This window comes from Triticum dicoccoides, chromosome 7A, assembly GCF_002162155.2.
Source record: "Triticum dicoccoides isolate Atlit2015 ecotype Zavitan chromosome 7A, WEW_v2.0, whole genome shotgun sequence".
Classification (NCBI taxonomy): Eukaryota; Viridiplantae; Streptophyta; class Magnoliopsida; order Poales; family Poaceae; genus Triticum; species Triticum dicoccoides.
The window spans coordinates 172,433,727-172,457,003 of record NC_041392.1 but is presented as its reverse complement, the minus strand read 5'-3'; the positions used below and the strand labels follow the sequence as shown (position 1 = coordinate 172,457,003).

The following is a 23,277-nucleotide window of genomic DNA, read 5'->3' as shown; positions in this document are numbered from 1 at the left end:
CGGCGGGGGAAGGGGGGGGGGTCTGTGGCGACGGACCATCTAACCTCAGATAGGCGGTGGCGGCATGGAGGGCTTGGTGGTTGGGTCGGCGCCATGTGCGGGCATATCTGATCTGGCCGGTGCGACCTGCTCGATGTGCGGCGGCTCAGGTCGCCGGCGACCCATGCACATGATACTTGATGGAGGTTCCTCGAGCGGATCCAGGTGAAAGCCTAGTTCTCAGCTTGATGCCAAGACCGGCGTTGGCGGCACTCTTTTGTGTCATTACCTTCTTGAAGGCATCGTCGTGGAGAAGCTCCAGACCTCTATCCGCTACCTCCGGGGAAAATCCTAAATCAGTAGATCAGATGACGGCAGCGCGTTGGTGTTGTTTCCTCCTTGGGGGCGTCATTCTTGGAGGCGTACACGGGATCGAGGGACCAGTGGGCGGCTTTTTTGGTGGAGCGGTGCTTCATCGTACACATTGATGACGGCGGATCTCGGCGGCGTGGCGCAGTGGAGACTCGGCGTCCGATGCACGGTGATGGACTCGCGCAGGAGGAGGTAGCTGTTTGGCGTCATGGTGGCGTCGATGGCAGAGTGGCCTGACAAGGTAGAAATCTCAATATCTGCTCTGAAGACGGACCCGTGGAAGATTGCAGAACGACACATGTGAGTGCGTCAGACCGATTTATGCCCCAAACCCGGTATGTGGCTCGGCTGGGGATTCTGGCTTTTGATGATAGGCTTAGGTGAGTGGTCTGAGTATTTGGCCCAGTTAGCACTCCATCATATGAATAAAAGTAGTGGCATATGTTGCTAAGATAGCGGATTTAGACATATTGTTGTAATACTTTATAAGATCCTTAAGAATAATCAATAAAATGGCCGCATGCATTTTCCAGATGCAGAGGCCGGGGATCATCTTCCTATTTAAAAAAACAAAGGTTTCATCACACAAAGGTTTCGACCGGGTCCAGTCTCCGCGTATGTTCATACTGACCATGGAAAAACTTCCAAGTATAATGGCGCAGACCCTTTCTTTTAGGGGTTATAGGGTGTTCATTTTTTACTAGGATACATTGCCTCTGGCCATGTGGTGATCGACGTGGCCATGCGGAGCTGGAACCTGAAGCGAACGCAGCATGCATGACTTGCACCATGCCCGTGCAGCTGGATCGTTGATCATGCATGCATGGGAACGAAGGCTGCATCGGTCGAACTGAACACTTGAAAAGTGCAAAATAAGGGCCTTGAGCACATCCATGCACCGAGAACGCAACAATATAATGCAAACGAGATAATAATAATTTTTTTTGGCAAAATGGATTAGATTATTATAAAGATTCACCAAAAGTACAAAGCACCTCAAACATAATAAAAATTACATCGAGGTTTATGAATCACCGAACGACCATTGCTGCCACCAGAACGAGCCATTGACGCACAGCTGTCGCCGCTCCCATACCAGAGCCGGGCCGACCTTGTTGATGGCAGCCGAAAAGTCTTGATGCACGTGCCCCTAGGACAAGCGCCCCGGAGCCGCAGTCGTTGCCGTTGAATTTTTTAATCGATCTGAATAACCTAACACCAAATATCGTTGTTGCATACACACGGCCAGAAACATTTACCTCGCCGACCCAAGGTGCTGGCAAGAATCTATAAATTGTTGCTCTCGCCCTACCAGGGCACCAACGCAAATTATTACTCAAATTTGAGTAGATAGAACAACCAACATTAGCTAGCTTCATTTGGCAAACCCAAGTGTTAGCGATAACCACCTAGTAAGGAGGAATCTAAGGCCCTGTTTGGTTCGGCTGTGGATTTCTAAAAGCAGCTGTGAAAAATCTGCTATGGAAAAACAGCTGTGGAAAATCTGATGTGAAAAAGATGTAGGTTATTTGGCAAACCAGCTGATACAGCTTTTTCAGATTTTGGCCCACAGCGGAATCAGATTTTGGGAAGCATGTCCTAGACTGCTTCCGCTTTTGGTTCAAATTTTGGTAGCGGATTTCTGAATCGGATTCTGCTGGGTTCGCCCTTTGGTTCAGATTCTGCCGCATGGCAGCGAAATCAGTCGATAAAAGCTGAACCAAACAGAGCCTAAGGTTGATGGTGTGATGGTGTCAATCTTGCTCTTGGTAAAGTGGGTTTGTCTAGTCTAGATGGCCTTTATTATTGCACATTTAAGTGACTTGGTCAAGCTTAAAATGAAAAAAAAATCACACGAATCTCCGCGTAATATCAATGACATGGAACTTAGATTTAAAACACTTATGACACATCTAGATGTGTTTAAGCAAAACTATCCGGATTTTCTTACATCTAACCGTGGTCTGCTTTTCTCAGCTAGACATGACTTAGACTCAGACTACTTAGATTTAGCAAAACCATTAAGTTTTTTTAATGACATAATGTTGATGATGCCTACTTGTGACGTCAGCTACTATTACTAAGTCATCCATTGTATCTCTATATAATCAGCTCTTGTACATTGTTTGTGTGCATGCTGTGCATGATCTCGTGGCCACTAGTGTGATCTTTGGGTCTACACAAACGGAGCTCTTTTTGCTCAGAGCTAGCTAGCTAGCAATGGAGCAGACGGCCTCCTCCAACGTAGACGCGAAGGCGGTGCTGCTCGTGCTAATCGTTATTTACCTCGTGCTTAGGCTCAGGCCCAAGAGGCACAATATCCTATGCGGTGGTGGTGCTGGCGCTGGAGCTGGTGCGTGCTCGTCGGCCGCCACGCCACTCCCGCTTCCGCCAGGCCCCGTGCCGTGGCCGGTGGTCGGCAACCTTCCTGAGATGATGCTCAACAAGCCTGCGTTCCGGTGGATCCACCACATGATGAAAGAAATGGGCACCGATATCGCCTGCGTCCACCTCGGCAGCGTCCACGTCGTCTCCATCACCTGCCCCAAGATCGCCCGCGAGGTGCTCAAGAAGCAGGACGCCAACTTCGCCTCCCGCCCACTCACCTTCGCCTCCGCCACCTTCAGCGGCGGCTACCGGAACGCCGTGCTCTCCCCCTTCGGCGACCAGTGGAAGAAGATGCGCCGCGTGCTCACCTCCGAAATCGTCTGCCCGTCGCGCCACAGGTGGCTGCACGACCGCCGCGCCGACGAGGCCGACAACCTCACCCGCTACGTCCACAACCTCATCACCAAGGGGTCATTGTCGTCGTCGTCGTCAGGCGGCGCCACGGTGGACGTCAGGCATGTTTCTAGGCACTACTGTGGCAACGTCATCCGCCGGCTCCTCTTCGGCAGCCGGTACTTTGGCGAGCCCCGGCTGCACGACGACGGCGGGCCGGGGCCGTTGGAGGTGGAGCACATGGACGCCATGTTCACCTCCCTTGGGCTCCTCTACGCGTTCTGCGTCTCCGACTACCTCCCCTGGCTGCGCGGCCTCGACCTCGACGGACACGAGAAGATGGTCAAGGAGGCCAACGCCACCATCAACCGGCTGCACGACACGGTCATCGACGAGCGCTGGAGGCGGTGGAAGTCCGGCGAGAGGAAAGACATCGACGATTTCTTGGACGTGCTCATCACGCTCAAGGACTCTGACGGCAACCCGCTGCTCACCCTCGAGGAGGTCAAAGCGCAGTCCCAGGTATAGCTAGTTCCATCGACGGTCGTTAACCACTTTTACAACAAGAAGTTACTTATGTTGCATGCATGCACGTCACGTCAAACATTCCCAAGCATCCTATAGGATGCAAGGACCTCCCGGAGAAATACTTTTCTCCTCTCGGAGAGGATTTTCTATCATGCACGGGACCTTCCGTGCATGCATCCACCACTTTATTTATTACTATATGGGACCACTGACATCACCTATAATATTTTCTCTCTCATCTAGCATACATTCACATGTTATTCTACTCACCAAGTTTCATCCAAATAAATAGGTGCATATTGTATGTTGAAATAAAAGTTTGATTTACATTCTATTTGCATAATTGTGTTTTTTCTAACAAGATCTTTCAAACAAGACCAATATTGAATATATTTTTAGGAAATATTTTCAACAAGTAAACTACCATGCTTCAAACTTGTTTCATACAAATTTATTAATTTGATGCAAAAATTCAACAGTGAGTTATTCAAACAAAACTTTGAACTTTAATTGTGTTTGACAAAGTATCTCATAATTTTGTGTACTTTAAATAGTGTTTTAGTGTGTTCTAAAATTTGATTATTTTTAGAACATGCTGAAACACATTCAAAAGTGGCATAGTTTTAAAGTTCTCCTCGTCATAAACACAAATATGCAAACGGATCATAAATTGTACTTTTGGTTTAAAAGATAAAATAGTTTTAACCTTGGAAATAAAATAACAAAGCATGGGATGGTGAAGGATATGCTTGCATGTGGTCAGAGGAAGATCTGACAAACTACAAAGAGTATTAACGCACAACATCGAATCTCCAAGAAAAATGAACGGCCCTCCCATGCACAAGACCTCCCGTGCACGGGAGAAATGCTTTTCTCCTCTCACTAACTAATGTGTTGCATGCGTACTGCAAATGCATGGTGGTGTTGTGCAGGACATAACATTTGCGGCGGTGGACAACCCATCGAATGCCATCGAGTGGGCCTTGGCAGAGATGGCGAATGCGCCAGAGGTGATGGCAAAGGCAGTGGAAGAGATGGACCGTGTGGTGGGTCGGGAGCGGCTGGTGCAGGAGTCTGACATCCCACAGCTCATCTACGCCAAGGCATGTGTCCGTGAGGCATTCCGGTTGCACCCCGTGGCACCCTTCAACGTGCCACATGTTGCGCTCTCTGACACCACGGTCGCTGGCTACCGCGTGCCCAAGGGAAGCCATGTTATCCTCAGCCGCATAGGGCTCGGTCGAAACCCTGCGGTTTGGGATGAGCCGCTCCGCTTCAAGCCAGAGCGTCACATCAATATGGCCGCTGGCATTGATGGTGGTGTGGCACTCACTGAGAATGAGCTGAGGTTCATCTCCTTTAGCACCGGCCGTCGCGGGTGTGTAGCTGCATCGCTTGGGACGGCTATGTGCATAATGCTCTTCAGCAGGCTCATACATGGGTTCACTTGGAGCAAGCCAACGGGCGTGGCAGCAATCGATCTCAGTGAGGCGAAGCACGACGTCTTTCTAGCCAAGTCGCTGGTGCTACATGCTGAGTTGCGCCTGCCAGCAAACCTCTACCGTGCCACCACCATCTAATATATGTTTGTAATAATTAATTTTGCAAATAATGAAGTCGAGCGGTTGATCACAACGCGAGCTCAGATCAGCTCTTTCTATAGTAGAGCTGCATTCATACAAAGCTCGGTTGATTTGAAATAACTATTTCTCGGTTGACATTAATAATCATCCATCCAAGATTTTCATGTCCCTTCTATACTTGCACAAATCTGAAGTTTAGGTCGAATGGTTTTTTGGAGCCTTAGAATCCGTGAAGTATCTCTTGCATGAGTATTGTATTTTGGGATCCAAGCGTTCTTGCATGACTCTTGTGTTTGAACCCAAGCATCTCAAGAGGATTTTGACCCTTCAAGCCCCTCAAATGTAATATTGGATTGGATCACAAAGTTCCAGCCTTCGCTAGAGTGCACTTCACTCTTGCCTATCCCAAGCTTCGAGTCTTTTGTGACGGAGAAGAGAGATTTAAGAGAAAACCAATGATCTGGCCAACGAAACCTTCAAGCCAAGAATAACCCACTTGCCGAGTTTTCATCGTGTCAGTTACTCTTGGAATTTGGATACCTCTATACATTTGGAGTCCTATAAAACATCGAATGTAGTGGATTTGCAACCAATAAGTTGTGAAGGCACTGGAGATCACTTGATCTTCTACTAGTGGTTGATTTTAGAATTTGCGTGAAGCTGAGGATGTGATTGTCGGACTCTTAGACTCTCTAGCAAGGAGGTAGATCCCTCTCATAGATTACAACTCTAGGGACAAAACCCTCACCCGCTCCGATGGGTTAACTCTAGCACTTTGCCTTCTCAACTTGGTCTTCCCTTTGCTAGCATATTACCACATTATTCTTGTGTGACTGGAATTGCTAGGTTGCTAGGTTTATATAGGTTGTTCAGCAAGAAATTGCATTAGGGAACATTTACATTTCGATGATATGACAAAAGATTTAACTTAGAATAATTTTTTTTACTTTTCTTTTCATCCTCCTTTAGTTCTCACCTTTGATCATTCAGATAAGCTATCATAGCAAAAGAATAATGTAGAGAAACTGAGTGTATTAAATAGCCATGATATGCTATTGCGTGGGTAACATGGGAAGAAACTTATACCTTGCAAAAAGTGGATTTGGATTTTAGTTCTAATTTCATTAAAATAATGTAAGTGATACATCTCAAAGGTATTTATAAGTTTTGATTGTTTCATGCTATTATAGCAATATCACTTTCAATACTTTTTATAATAATTTATATTATTTTTCTGGACTAACCTATTAATTCAATGCCCAGAGTCACTTGTTGTTTTATGCATGTTTTTGGCCTTTTAGAAAATCCATATCTATGGAAAAAACCTAAGGATTTAATACAATTTTTCCATGACACGAGGAGTCCAAAAAGTGCCGGGACCTGCCAGGATGGGGGGTGGCACCCGCGTGGGTAGGCTGCATGGACTCCTTGGGCACCGCCTTACACACATTCTTTCGCCTATAAATCCTATATTTTGCAGATCAATATGATGTAATCGGCGGCATGTTATTTGGGATATGATAAATTGTCACTTTATGATCAGATTGTAATCATATTGAATCTTTTGAAATTTCTTTCCTTTATAATTAAGTAGCTATGTACGTTCTCCGATCTATTTGTTTGTTGTCTTTGACGAAGATTTATGGGTAGTTCACTGGAGGGAATGATGCATAGTAGTGGGTTCAATCTTGCGGTGATTCATCCTAGTGACAGAAAGGGAATGGACATGTATTGTATTGTTGCCACTAAGGATAAAATGATAGTTTCTTTCTCACACTTGAATAATAGTTTTACTGTCTACATTATGTCATCATGCTTATTGCAATGCTTTGTTTGTCATAAAGTTAATACTTCGACATGCATGTTGGATAGCGGTCTTGGAATGGAGTATGAGTTGTAGATGCAGTTGGATAACAGTCTACATATCATAGACGTAATGCCTACTAGATCATTGATGGCGCGCATTGCTGCACCCATCTATTTTAGCGACCAAGTGATAGGAAGTTGTATAAAAATGGACACGAAACATGAATGTTTAGATGATTGTTCTTAATATCACCATTTTCATCAGATGGTAGAATAATACTCGCGGGGATCTCAATAAAAACATGGATGCATGAGAAGCCTGCCTAGTTTAGGTTAGGCCAATCTCAAGCAAATAATAAATGGTAATAATAAGGAAATCTAAAATGCTAGTAACATACAATAGAATTTGTACATATAATTAACATTGCGCAAGTGAAAAACAAGACAATATGAAACAGAACAAAACATAGCAACAATACAGTGTGATTCAAGGAATTATACTAAAAAATATTTTGGTGTCTAATTATGCGTAGATTTCACATGACCCATTAAATAACCAATAGTGCATGTGGAGAGAACGATAAATACTAAAATCATAATTCTAACTGAGTAATGCAAAACCTCTTCTACTGGGAAGGATACCCATAGGCCGGAGATGGAAACATACAATGATGGGTTTTTGTCTCATCAGCCCACATTGATTTTTTGCTTGTACACCCTATGTTTTTAAAATTAAGGAGCCTTCTGCTCCCGATTTTGCCAAAAATGAAACCGTGTGCTGTCATACACCAATAGACTCAACATTTGTTTTGTGAGAATACAAGATGTCCCTTTAAACAAATTACAGGCGTTAAAAAAACCAACAACAGTGTGAAACCGAAAATATCGTAACTAATCTTCACTGCACAACGAATTTCAAAATACTAAAATCTTTCATTATGCATGTAAGTGTTCTGTTGCTGTAACACAAAAGCTCAGCATGAATAAAAATAACTAAGAATATCAAGGTGCCTGAATGTGCCAACAGCAAGAATATAGTTCCAGACCACGTAGTTGCAGTTGGAAGAGTAACCACCTAAATTATATAACCTCTAAAGCTGAACATACTGATATTTTCTGTTAGGATGTACAAATGTAACGACGGACCCAAAGTAACTGTTAGATTCCCTATCTTTGTTAAAATAGAACTGGTAACGCTCATTCATACCATAACGAAAGCACACCAGATACAATTATGAGTTGAATATTCCGCCTTATCACGGAGAGGTTGACTAATTTCTCAATAAGGCTCGGCTGACCAGCTAATATGGTTGAGGAATGTATGCACCTGCATTAGTCAAACAAACACATCAATTTAGACTTGCATGACCAATTCGCACAACGAAACAAAATGATTTCTAAAGACTTTTAACTGGGTTGCTCCGGATAAAAATAGTGATCTAGCAAACGGTCAATTCGACCATTTCTAGCAGGCCTAGCTAGATAGTACTTTAAGAATCATGCTATGAAGTCCCAACAGTACCTAATGACTATCAAACGGACCAAAATTGCATCTCCTCGGCCTGACCGGGGATGTGGGCTAACAAACATCTTTCCAGGTGAACATACGTATTGTCCCCTAAAAAAAGTGAAGATACGTATTTTGCGGGCACCCGTGCTTTCCTAATGGAATTCCAGATGCTTGGGTCACCGGTTGTGAGACTTGTGACTAGGTCCGGCCCTCTCCGGCTGCTTTGCATCCATGGCTTGTCTGTTTTATTGGCCGTATGTGCTCTGTACTGAGAAAATGTCGTCGTTTTCGGGTTGCCATGCGATATAGTCGCCATCGTCGTCATAGTTTGAAAGCCGGGTTCTTAGAATTTCTATGAACTGGAACCATGTACATGTTATTTCAAAAGAATATATTGGTATCTTAAATTTGTACAAGCATTGGTCTTTTCTACCGCTGTGAAGATACATGTTTAGCGCGTAGATCTCGGATATCTAACTTGCGAGTGTCCAGCGTCAGTTCCATCGTTTAACCAAAGCACCAAGGCCTTTTAGAAAGATACGAGTACGTAGTAGCTAGGCATGTACTCCTATCTGGTTTTCAAGATTGGCGGGAGACCATACAATTAGCTAGTCAAGCTACGCGGCCGTTGAGATGTCGCATCGTCCGACGTAGTACAACCTGCGACCCTTCCATGTCTTCCATCTTCTTCGATGCACCTTCTCGATTGCGCAGTGCTTGTTCACAAATTGCAGTTTAGTACTGGTAATGCACGAAATATATCATGTTATGCACTCAGCACTAGAAGAGGTATATACTTCTACTGTATATCTCGTCTAGACTTGACTTTAGTAATTTGGCACAACTTTCCTGTCACGTTCGTAAGGCCACCGTATATCTACTTTAAAAAAAAAACACAAGAGGACTGTGCATCTTTTGAATTAGAACACAAAATAATTCAGAGTCAGTATTCAACACAAGAGGCAGTGTGATGAACATAAATGAAAATACCACCTCGCAGGTGACATGTGACCCGTCGTCCTATAAAGACCAAGGAGTTCTAGGTGTGGAAGACCTTCAGATTAAAAGTAAGGGTTCGTTGAGCAAATGACTATATATATACAAGATACTTATTAAGGAGGGAGTTTGACGAAAATTACTTAGGAATAAGTACCTACATTATAACACCCTCTCGAACGTTGAAGCCAAACAAACAGACTTGTCTTTTTGAAAAGGTCTCATGGGGGCGTAAAAAATGACTTTTTCTGTAAAGGGACGGTTGTGGTTGGCAATGACCTGACTATTAGGTTATAGGAAGATACATGGTTAGGTCATCTCCAACGGCGACCCATAAATTTTCTACCGCATCCGTTCATGAACAGGAGGACCAATCCGTGAACACGGATGCGGAAGACGGCCATCCAACGCTGCCCACGTACCGATTCAAGCCGAGTTTTAACATACCGGATTACTAGTTCTAGTTAAGCAAATCACTAGTAAAGCATTTGTGCTTTCCGCCAACAGCCTCGCATGCTTTGCCTCAACAACACAAGATCAAGTTTATGCAATTAAGTAGTGAAGATCATGTGCACAAGTGCTTTTCGCCAACACCAACAGCCATGCACAAATGCTTTCCGCCAAAAGCCATGCATGCAACCGCCAATAGCCCATTCTATTTGTACAGCTCCCGCCAACATTAATTATATTAGTACATTTTACTCCTTCCGTCAGTTAGCAGTGGCATTCCGCGATCATGCGCGGGCAGAGAGGACAGAGGGTGCTGGCATTGGGTACGTGGCGCCCTTTTGTTGGCCAGACGGATGTTCAGACTCCCGCAAATACCTCACGCTTGTTTAGGATTTGCCAGAAAAAGTCTGTCCGGATCGCTCGATGGACTGATACAGATCCGCGTTAAATGGCAAACTGTGTCTGACAACGCATTCGAATGGATGCTGGGGAGTTGAGGGTCCGCCTTGAGGCGCCCTTGACCTTGAGGGACATGTCAATAGGCTTGCAATACCATTTTCTCTGTCATATTGTGCAGCGGAAAGATATCTATGATGCCTCTTTAACATATCTATAATCTTTCGTTTTCGTTGTCTTTCAGATGTCTGATGCTGCATACATGTCTTCGCAGGCCGACCCAACCCCGTGCACCGTACTGTACATCATCAACCAGAAGATGGACGTGAAAAAGACAACGGTACTGAAGCCCAAGGAACAGTACTTGTTCCACGGCCAGCTGATGCCCGTTGGCACCTTCAGGTTGTCATGCGATATAGTCACCATCGTCGATTCGTCGTGATAGTTTGAAAGTCTGGTTCTTAGAATTTCTATGAACCGAAATATCTAACTTGCGTTGGTCTTTTCTACCGCTGTGAAGATACATGTTTAGCGCGTAGATCTTGGGATATCTAACTTGCGAGTGTCCAATGTCAGTTTCATCGTTTAACCAAAGCACCAAGGCCTATTTGAAACATACGAGTACGTAGCATGTACTCCTATCTGGTTTTCAAGATTGGCGGGAGACCAAACAATTAGCTAGTCAACCTGCGCGGCCGTTGAGATGTCGCGTCGTCCGACGTAGTACAACCTGCGACGCTTCCATGTCTTCCATCTTCTTCGATGCACCTCCCCGATTGCGCAGTGCTGTGCTTGTTCGCAAATTGCAGTTTAGTACGGCCAATGCACGATATATATCATGTTCTGCACTCAGCACTAGGTATATACTTCTACTATATATCTCGTCTAGACTTGACTTTAGTAATTTGGCACAACTTTCCTGTCATGTTCGTAAGGCGGCCACCGTACATCTACTTTAAAAAGCACACACAAGAGGAATGTGCATCTTTTGAATCGGAATAGAAATAACTCAGAGTCAACATTCAACACAGTAGGCAGTGTGACGAACATAAACGTACATGCCGCCTCGTGAGGTGAGATGCGACCTGTCGTTCCTATAACGACCAAAGGAGTTCTAGATTTTTTTCGATAAAAAATATATATTAATATCGCGAAGATACCAATTACATCCAGTTTCTGCATCAACAAGATGTTAAAAAGACATTAAGGATGTACACAGCCAAGAAGAAAATAAAAAGATAAAAAGAAAACAATGACCCTCATCACGGTAATGAAAAACTCACAATAGCAGCACTCTAACCACCATCGGAGACAACACCGGAACTACAAAAGTGATTCTCCAAAAACAACGCCTCCAAAAATGTAACAACGCACAAACGTTGTCGTCGCCCGATCGAAGATCCTGGGTTTTCACCCTGGAGAAAGTCCAAGTTTTCAAAACAATCCCTTCAACAAGGTCATTGCCAAGTACAACCAACGAAGGCCAGATTTTGGGTTTTCACCCTGGAAACCGTGACTTGGTACTCGAGGAGCACCACCAAAAATGCAGTCCGCCTGTGCTGCCACCTCCTCTTGCCAAGGCTGGTGCTGCAAGTCGTGAAACACCCGACACACAAGAAGAACCTGTGCCGCATAGTCTTCGTCGCAGCCAATACACATCTCCGCCATTATAAACCTCCGATCATAACCACATGACTTTCTCCACCTCTATCAATTACATGAAAATCTATATTTAGACATGTCCCATGACATCGACCAGAAGGCAAAGTTTCGCTCCACGCCCTCAGGAAACCTCACTGGCTGAAGGTGAGGGCGCACACGACCGGATCAATTCCAATCTAGATATCCGGTGGCGTAAGGCGCATCGTCGGAGATCTCCGATAGGAAGACCGGAACTCATCAACAGGTAGATCAAGGAGGCTGACTGCAAGCAGATTTGCTATTTGGTGCAAGAAGATGAGGAGGGCCAATCCACCTTTAATCCCAAGCCAGCGGCCCCCACACCACCAACTTGCTGTCGGGGAGAAGACGAGGCCGCCATTGGTCTTTCGGCGCCGAACAGATGGAGCAACCGAGTGTTGCACCAGATCAGGCCCAGCGCCTCTGCCTCCCAGCGCCGCTGCCCCACGCTTGACGCGAACAACAGAACCCGGAACACGACCTGCAGGCCCAGATCGAACCTAGGAAGGGTTCGTGCCGCCGACGCCCGCACGGTACGGATCAGCATGCCGGAGAAGCACCTAGTCGCTCCGCCAAAGGCCAGCGCTGCCGCCTCGTCTTCTCGCCCGCAGAACTTACCGCACACACACCCTACGCCTTGTTGCTCCTCCCCGAGATATAGCAGATGTGCGCCTCTTCCCTTTCGCCGTTCGGCGGGACGGGCAATGCCACCGCCACCGGCGGCGGCAGCGGCCAGGGGAATCAAGATGGGGAGCCGTTGACTAGGGTTGCAGGGGGGGGGGGCTCCGGAGTCGCTCGAGCGGGAGCGACCGGGAGGCGGTTCAGTTAGGCTCTGAGGAGTTCTAGATGTGGAAGACCTTCAGATTAAAAATAAATGTTCGTTAGCGAATGACTATACAAGATACTTATTAAGGAGGGAGTTCAGCAAAAATTACTTAGGCATAAGTACCTACATTCTAACACCCTCTGGGAGGTTAAGGTCAAATAAACAGACTAGCTTCTCTAGAAAGGTCTCATGGGGTGTCAAACATATTTTTTTTCTATAAAGGGACAGTTGTGATAGGCAATTCCCTAACTACACTAGGTTATAGGAATATACATGGTTAGGGGACATGCCACTAGGCTTGCAACATCATTGCCTCTATCATATTGTGCAGCTGAAAGATATCTATGTTGCCTCTCTAAAGATATCGATATTTTCTTCCAAAGACCATAGATCGAGGACAATCGGACCGACTGGTTAAATCTTGTCAAAAGATTGATCACGGTTAACCTTTCACAAGAATCACACACATGTCCTTGGAAGTTAACTACTTCTGATGCCTTCACAATCAAATCCTTGTATTCAAACCTCATCAATGATGGGAAACCTTTCCACTGTAAATATATTTGGAAAATGAAAGTTTCATTGGAAATAAATATCTTCATCTAATATATAAATGTTGGAGTTGATGGTGATTTCACATGTGAGACCACATAAATAAACAAATGCACTATCCACATGTGAGACTACAAATAAACAAATGTTACTTTTGCTAGCTGTGAGAACTATCTGACACGTCTCCAACGTATCTACAATTTTTTTATTGTTCCATGCTATTATTACCTGTTTTGGATATTTTATATGCATTAATATGCTATTTTATATGATTTTTGGGACTAACCTATTAACCTAGAGCCCAGTGCCAGTTTCTGTTTTTTCTTGTTTTAGAGTTCCGCAGAAAAGAAATACCAAACAGAGTCCAAACGGAATAAAACTTCCACAATGATTTTTCTTGAAACAGAAGACACCCAGGAGACTTGGAGTGCAAGTCAAAAGAGCCACGAGGCGGCCATAAGGGTGGAGGGCGCGACCCCCAACCTTGTGGGCCCCTCGATGGCCTCCTGACCTAGATCTTCCATATATACTCTTATACTCCAAAAACTTCCAGGGGAGGCACGAAACCACATTTCCACCGCCGCAACCTTCTGTGCCGGTGAGATCCCATCTTGGGGCCTTTTCCGGCATCCTGCCGAAGGGGGATTCGATCACGGAGGGCTTCTACATCAACACCATTGTCTCTCCGATGAAGCGTGAGTAGTTTACCACAGACCTACGGGTCCATAGCTAGTAGCTAGATGGATTTTTCTCTCTCTTTGATTCTCAATACAAAGTTCTCCTTGATGTTCTTGGAGATCTATTCGATGTAATACTCTTTTGTGGTGTGTTTGCCGAGATCCGATGAATTGTGGATTTATGATCAGCTTATCTATGAATATTATTTGAATCTCCTCTGAATTCTTTTATGCATGATTTGATATCTTTGCAAGTCTCTTCAAACTATCGATTTGGTTTGGCCAACTATATTGGTTTTTCTTGCAATGGGAGAAGTGCTTAGCTTTGGGTTCAATCTTGCGGTGCTCGATCCTAGTGACAGAAGGGAACGACATGTATTGTATTGTTGCCATCGAGGATAACTAGATGGGGTTTTCATCATATTGCTCGAGTTAATCCCGCTACATCATGTCATCTTACTTAATGCGTTACTCCGTTCTTTATGAACTTAATACTCTAGATGCATGCTGGATAGCGGTCAATGTGTGGAGTAATAGTAGTAGATGCAGAATCGTTTTTGTCTACTTGACACGGACGTGATTCCTATATTCATGATCATTGTCTTAGATATCATCATAACTTTGCGCTTTTCTATCAATTGCTCGGCACTAATTTGTTAACCCACCGTAATATCTTCTATCTTGAGAGAAGCCTCTAGTGAAACCTATGGCCCCCGGGTCTATTTTCCATCATATAAGTTTTCGATCTACAATTATAGTTTCCTATTTACTTTCTTTTGCAATCTTTTACTTTCAGTTCCATAAACCAAAAATATTACTTTACCGTTTATCCATCTCTATCAGATCTCATGTTGCAAATAACCGTGAAGGGATTGACAACCCCTTTCTCGCATTGGGTTCAAGGTTGGTGTTTGTTTGTGCAGGTATTCGGTGGCTTGCGCGTTGTCTCCTACTGGATTGGTACCTTGGTTCTCAAAACTGAGGAAAATACTTACGCTACTTTGCTGCATCACCCTTTCCTCTTCAAGGGAAAAACCAACGCAAGCTCAAGAGGTAGCAAGAAGGATTTCTGGCGCCGTTGTCGGGGAGATCTACATCAAGCCAAGACATACCAAGTACCCATCATAAGCTCTCATCCCTCGCATTACATTATTTGCCATTCGCCTCTTGTTTTCCTCTCCCACACTTCTAAAACGATTTTCGAAAAGATTTGCCTTTTCTTTGCCCCTCTCCCGTTCGTCTTCTTCGTTTGCTTTTTGTGTGCTCGTGCGTTGGATTGCTTGCTTTGTCACGATGGCTCAAGATAATACTAAATTGTGTGATTTTTCCAATACCAACAACAATGATTTTATTAGTACTTCGATTGCTCCCGGTGCTAATGCGGAATCTTGTGAAAGTAATACTGCTTTGCTGAATCTTGTTATGAAAGATCAATTTTCCGGCCTTCCCAATGAAGATGCCGCATCCCATCTTAATAATTTCGTTGATTTGTGCGATATGCAAAAGAAAAAAATGTGGATACTGATATTGTTAAGTTGAAGTTATTTCCGTTCTTGCTTAGGGATCGCGCTAAAACTTGGTTTTCATCTTTGCCTAAAAATAATATTGATTCATGGAATAAGTGTAAAGATTCCTTTATTTCCAAGTACTTTCCTCCCGCTAAGATCATCTCCCTTAGGAAAGATATTATGAATTTTAAGAAACTTGATTATGAACATGTTGCACAATATTGGGAGAGGATGAAATTGATGATTAGAAATTGCCCTCCTCATGGTTTGAATTTGTGGATGATTATACAAAACTTTTATGTCGGATTGAATTTTGCTTCTAGAAATCTTTTAGATTCAGCCGCATGAAGAACTTTTATGGAAATTACTTTAGGAGAATCTACTAAACTCCTAGATAATATTATGGTTAATTATTCTCAATGGCATGCCGAAAGATCTTCCACTAGTAAAAAAGTGCATGCGATTGAAGAAATAAAAGTTTTGAGTGGCGAGATGGACCAGCTTATGAAATTGTTTGCTAATAAGAGTGCTCCTATTGATCCTAATGATATGCCTTTGTCTACTTTGATTGAAAACAATAACGAATCTATGGATGTGAATTTTTTTGGTAGGAACAATTTTGGTAATAACGCGTATAGAGGTAATTTTAATCCTAGGCCGTTTCCTAGTAATTCCTTTAATAATTATGGTAGTTCCTACAATAATTCCTATGGAAATTATAATAAGATGCCCTCTGATTTTGAGAATAGTGTTAAAGAATTTATTAGTTTGTAAAAGAATTTCAATGCTTTGATTGAAGAAAAATTGCTTAAGATTGATGATTTGGCTAGGAACGTGGATAGAATTTCTCTTGATGTTGATTCCTTGAAACTTACATATATTCCACCTAATCATGATATCAATGAGTCTCGCAAAGCCATGAGAATTTCCATTGATGAGTGCAAAGAAAGAACCGCTAAGATGCATGCTAAGAAAGATTGGTTTATAAAAACGTGTTCTTCTAGTTTTCGTGAAAATAATGATGAAGATCTTAAAGTAATTGATGTGAGTCCTATTGAATCTTTTTCCCCAATGTAAATCTTGATAAAAATGGGACTGGAGACGAGTCAACTTTAGTTAGAAGGCGTCCCAATGATTCAAAGTTTTTAGATCTTGATGCAAAAATTGATAAAAGTGGGATTGGAGAGGTCAAAACTTTAAGTAGCAATGAACCTACTCTTTTGGATTTCTAGGAATTTAATTATTACAACTGTTCTTTAATAGATTGTATTTCCTTGTTGCAATACATGTTGAATTCTCCTCATGGTTATAATCGAAGCAAAGCTTTTACTAAACATATCGTTGATGCTATGATGCAATCTTTTGAAGAAAAGCTTGAATTGGAAGTTTCTATCCCTAGAAAACTTTATGATGAGTGGGAACCTACTACTAAGATTAAAATTAAAGATTATGAATGCTATGCTTTGTGTGACTTGGGTTCTAGTGTTTCCACAATTACAAAAACTTTATGTGATGTGTTTGGTTTCCGTCAATTTGATGATTGTTCCTTAAATTTGCATCTTGTGGATTCCACTATTAAGAAACCTATGGGAAGAATTAATGATGTTCTTATTGTTGCTAATAGGAATTATGTGCTCGTAGATTTCGTTGTTCTTGAAATAAATTGCAATTCTACATGTCCTATTATTCTTGGTAGACCTTTCCTTAGAACGATTGGTGCAATTATTGATGTGAAAGAAGGAAACATGAGATTTCAATTTCTGTTAAGGAAAAGCATGGAACACTTCCCTAGAAAGAAAATTAAATTGCCTTATGAATCTATTATGAGAGCCGCTTATGGATTGCATGCCAAAGATAACAATACTTAGATCTATTCGTGTTTTTATGTCTAGCTAGGGGCGTTAAACAATATCGCTTGTTGGGAGGCAACCCAATTTTATTTTTGCTCTTGCTTTTTAGGTCCTCTTTTGCAATAAATTTTTCATCTAGCCTCTAGTTAGACGTGGTTTTGTGTTTTAATTACTGTTTGTGCTAAATAAGACCTTTGGGATAGCTTACGGTGATAGTTGATTTGATCTTGCTGAAAAACAGAAACTTTTGCGCCCTGAAGATTAGTTTTAATTTTTTACAGAAGCACGATAAAATACTTATTCTTTTTGAAGAGGATTTAGAAACAAATTTTCTGGGACTTCCTAATTTCACAGAATTTTTGGAGTTACAGAAGTATTCTGAATATCCAGATTGCTATAGACTGTTCTATTTTTGACAGATTCTGTTTTTCGCGTGTTGTTTGCTTATTTTGATGCATCTATGGCTAGTATCGGGTGGTATGAACCATCGAAAAGTTGGAATACAGTAGATATTACACCAATATAAATAACGAATGAGTTCACAACAGTACCCAAAGTGGTGATTTATTTTCTTATACTAACAGAGCTTATGAGATTTTATGTTGGAGTTCTGTGTTGTGAAGTTTTCAAGTTTTGGGTAAGGATTTGATGGACTATGGAATAAGGAGTGGCAAGAGCCTGAGCTTGGGGATGCCCAAGGCACCCCAAGGTAATATTCAAGGATGTCAAAAAGCCTAAGCTTGGGGATGCCCCGGGAAGGCATCCCCTCTTTCGTCTTCGTCAATCGGTAACTTTACTTGAGGCTATATTTTTATTCACCACATGATATGTGTTTTGCTTGGAGCGTCTTGTTTGACTTGAGCCTTTGTTTTTTAGTTTGCCACAATCATCCTTGCTGTACACACCTTTTGGGAGAGACACGCATGAATCGTGATTTATTAGAATACTCTATGTGCTTCACTTATATCTTTTGAGCTACGCAATTTTGCTCTAGTGCTTCACTTATATCTTTTTAGAGCACGACGGTGGTTTTATTTTATAGAAATTTGTGAACTCTCGTACTTCACTTATATTATTTTGAGAGCCTTTAGAACAGCATGGTAATTTGCTTTGGTAATAAAATTAGTCCTAATATATTAGGCATCCAAGAGGGATATAATAAAAACTTTCATGTAAAGTGCATTGAATACTATGAGAAGTTTGATTCCTTATGATTGTTTTGAGATATGAAGATGGTGATATTAGAGTCATGCTAGTAAGTAGTTGTGAATTGATAAATACTAGTGTTAAGGTTTGTGAGTCCCGTAGCATGCATGTATGGTGAACCATTATGTAACGAAGTTGGAGCATGATATGTTTTTTTGATTGTCTTCCTTATGAGTGGCGGTCGGGGACGAGCGATGGTCTTTTCCTACGAATCTATCCCCCTAGGTGAAGCAAATATGCCCTAGAGGCAATAATAAAGTTGTTATTTATATTTCCTTATATCATGATAAATGTTTATTATTCATGCTAGAATTGTATTAACCGGAAACTTAGTACATGTGTGAATACATAGACAAACAGAGTGTCACTAGTATGCCTCTACTTGACTAGCTCGTTAATCAAAGATGGTTAAGTTTCCTAGCCATGGACAAAGAGTTGTCATTTGATGATCGAGATCACATCATTAGAGAATGATGTGATTGACTTGACCCATCCGTTAGCTTAGCACGATGATTGTTTAGTTTACTACTATTGCTTTCTCAATAACTTATACATGTTCCTATGACTATGAGATTATGCAACTCCCGAATACCGGAGGAACACTTAGTGTGCTATCAAATGTCACAACGTAACTGGGTGACTATAAAGATGCTCTACGGGTGTCTCCGATGGTGTTTGTTGAGTTGGCATAGATCGAGATTAGGATTTGTCACTCCGTATATCGGAGAGGTATCTCTAGGCCCTCTCGGTAATGCACATCATTATAAGCCTTGCAAGCAATGTGACTAATGAGTTAGTTACAGGATGTAGCATTACGGAACGAGTAAAGAGACTTGCCGGCAACGAGATTGAACTAGGTATTGAGATACCGACGATCGAATCTCGGGCAAGTAACATACCGATGACAAAGGGAACAACATATGTTGTTATGCGGTTGATCTATAAAGATCTTTGTAGAATATGTAGGAACCAATATGAGCATCCAGGTTCCGCTATTGGTTATTGACCGGAGATGAGTCTCAGTCATGTCTAGATAGTTCTCGAACCCGTAGGGTCCGCACGCTTAACGTTCGGTGCCAATCAGTATTATGAGTTTGTGTGTTTTGATGTACCGAAGGTAGTTTGGAGTCCCAAATATGATCGCGGACATGACGAGGAGTCTCAAAATAGTCGAGACATAAAGATTGATATATTGGACGGCTATATTCGGACACCGGAAGTGTTTCGGTGATTTCAAAGAAAACTGGAGTGCCGGAGGGTTACTGGAACCCCCCGGGGAACTAGTGGGCCTAGATGGGCCTTAGTGGAGAGAGAGGGGCTGCCAGGGCAGGCCGGACACCCCCTCCCCCTTGGGTCCGAATTGGACTAGGAGGGGGGTGGCGCCCCCTTTCCTTCCTCTCTCCCTCTCCTTCCTTCCCCATCCTAGTAGTACTAGGAAAGGAGGAATCCTACTCCTACTAGGAGGAGGATTCCTCCCCTCCTTGGCGCGCCCTAGGGCCGGCCGGCCTCCCCCTTGCTCCCTTATATACGGGGCAGGGAGGCACCCTAGAACACACAAGTTGACATTGTTTAGCCGTGTGCGGTGCCTCCCTCCACCATAATACACCTCGGTCATATCGTTGCAGTGCTTAGGCGAAGCCCTGTTAGCTTCATCATCACCATCATCACGCCGTCGTGCTGACGAAACTCTCCCTCGACACTCAGCTGGATTTAGAGTTCGTGGGACGTCACCGAGCTGAATGTGTGCAGATCGCGGAGGTGCGTACCTTCGGTGCTAGGATCGGTCGGATCATGAAGATGTTCGACTACATCAACCGTGTTGTCATAACGCTTCTGCTTATGGTCTACAAGGGTACGTGGACAACACACTTCCCCTCTCATTGCTATGCATCGCCATGATAGATCTTGCGTGTGCGTGGGATTTTTTTTTGAAATTACTGCGTTCCCCAACAGTGGCATCAGAGCCAGGTCTATGCGTAGATGTTATATGCACGAGTAGAACACAAAGGAGTTGTGGATGTGGGTATATACATATTGATTGCCGTCACTAGTTGATTCTTGATTTAGCCGCATTGTTGGATGAAGCGGCCCAGACCGACATTACGCGTACGCTTACGCGAGACTGGTTCTACCGATGTGCTTCGCACACAGGTGGCTAGTGGGTATCTGTTTCTCCAGCTTTAGTTGAATCGGATTCAATGAACATAGTTCTTTCCGAAGATCAAAAATCAATCACTATACCGAGTTGTGGTTTTTGATGCGTAGGTAAGAACGGTTCTTGCTCAGCCCGTAGCAGCCACGTAAAACTTGCAACAACAAAGTAGAGGATGTCTAACTTGTTTTTGCGGGGCATGTTGTGATGTGATATGGTCAAGGCATGATGCTAAATTTTATTGTATGAGATGATCATGTTTTGTAACGGAGTTATCGACAACTGGCAGGAGCCATATGGTTGTCGCTTTATTCTATGAAATGCAATCACCATGTAATTGCTTTACTTTATCACTAAGCGGCATCGATAGTCGTAGAAGCAATAGTTGGCAAGACGACAATGATGCTTCGATGGAGATCAAGGTGTCAAGCCGGTGACGATGGTGATCATGACGGTGCTTTGGAGATGGAGATCAAAGGCACAAGATGATGATGGCCATATCATATCACTTATTGATTTCATGTGATGTTTATCCTTTATGCATCTTATTTTGCTTAGTTCGAAGGTAGCATTATAAGATGATCTTTCACTAAATTTCAAGGTACAAGTGTTCTCCCTGAGTATGCAACGTTGCTACAGTTTGTTGTGCCGAGATACCACATGATGATCGGGTGTGATAAGATCTACGTTCACATACAACGGGTGCAAGCCAGTTTTGCACACGCAAAATACTTAGGTTAAACTTGACGAGCCTAGCATATGCAGATATGGCCTCGGAACACTGAGACCGAAAGGTCGAGCGTGAATCATATAGTAGATATGATCAACATAGTGATGTTCACCATTAAAAAGTACTCCATCTCACGTGATGATCAGACATGGTTTAGTTGATATGGATCACGTGATCACTTAGATGATTAGAGGGATGTATATCTAAGTTGGAGTTCTTAAGTAATTTGATTAATTGAACTTTAATTTATCATGAACTTAGTACCTGATAGTATTTTGCATGTCTATGTTGTTGTAGATAGATGGCCCGTGCTGTTGTTCCGTTGAATTTTAATTCATTCCTAGAGATAGCTAAGTTGAAAATGATGGTAGCAATTACACGGACTGGGTCCGTAACTTGAGGATTATCCTCATTGCTGCACAGAAGAATTACGTCCTGAAAGCACCGCTAGGTGAAAAACCCGCTGCAGGAGCAACGCCAGATATTGTGAACAACTGGAAGAGCAAAGCTGATGACTACTCGATAGTTTAGTGTGCCATGCTTTACGGCTTAGAACCGGGACTTCAATGACGTTTTGAACGTCATGGAGCATATGAGATGTTCCAGGAGTTGAAGTTAATATTTCAAGAAAATGCCCGGATTGAGAGATGTGAAGTCTCCAATAAGTTCTAACAGCTGCAAAATGGAGGAGAATAGTTCTGTCAATGAACATATACTTAGAATGTCCGGGTACCACAACCACTTGACTCAGCTGGGAGTTAATCTTCCTGATGGTAGTGTCATTGATAGAGTTCTTCAATCACTGCCACCAAGCTACAAGAGCTTCGTGATGAACTATAATATGCAAGGGATGGATAAGACGATTCCCGAGCTCTTCGCAATGCTAAAGGTTGCGGAGGTAGAAGTAAAGAAGGAGCATCAAGTGTTGATGGTCAAAGACCACCCGTTTCAAGAAAAAGGGTGAAGGGAAGATGGGGAACTTCAAGAAGAACAGCAAGCCAGTTGCTGCTCAAGTGAAGAAACCCAAGTCTGGACCTAAAGCCTGAGACTGAGTGCTTCTACTGCAAAGGGACTGGTCACTGGAAGAGGAACTGCCCCAAGTATTTGGCAGAAAATAAGGATGGCAAAGTGAAAGGTATATTTGACATACATGTTATTGATGTGTACCTTACTAATGCTCGCAGTAGCGCCTGGGTATTTGATACTGGTTTTGTTGCTAATATTTGCAACTCGAAACAGGGACAACAGATTAAGCGAAGTTTTCGAGGGTAGAGTATTCAACCCAAATTTATTGATTTGACACAAGGGGGGCCAAAGAATATTCTCAAGTATTAGCAGCTGAGTTGTCAATTCAACCACAACTAGAAACTTAATATCTGCAGCAAAGTATTTAGTAGCAAAGTAATATGATAGTAGTGGTAACGGTGGCAAAAGTAACGGTAGCAGTTTTAGTTTTATAGTGATTGTAACAGTAGCAGCGGAAAAGTAAATAAGCGAAGAACAATATGTGAAAAGCTCGTAGGAAATGGATCAATGATGGATAATTATGTCGGATGCGATTACTCACGCACTAGTTATAACCTAGGGTGACAAAGAACTAGGTCCAGTTCATCAATATAACGTAGGCATGTATTTCGAATATAGTCATACGTGCTTATGGCAAAGAACTTGCATGACAACTTTTGTCCTACCCTCCCATGGTAGCGGGGTCCTATTGGAAACTAAGGGATATTAAGGCCTCCTTTTAATAGAGTA

At 43.0% G+C, this 23,277-nt stretch overlaps 1 protein-coding gene across 1 annotated transcript in view; it reads left to right on the top strand.

Annotated features, from left to right (window-relative positions):
* LOC119333344 (tyrosine N-monooxygenase-like) overlaps nucleotides 1-5,180 on the top strand; it is an 8,140-nt gene extending 2,960 nt beyond the window's left edge. Inside the window, exons 2-3 of the mRNA XM_037606271.1 lie at nucleotides 2,649-3,594; nucleotides 4,533-5,180. Of these exons, the coding sequence (XP_037462168.1) occupies nucleotides 2,649-3,594; nucleotides 4,533-5,180 (1,594 nt within the window). The remainder of the gene's footprint in view (nucleotides 1-2,648; nucleotides 3,595-4,532) is intronic.
* The last annotated feature ends 18,097 nt before the right edge of the window (nucleotides 5,181-23,277 follow it).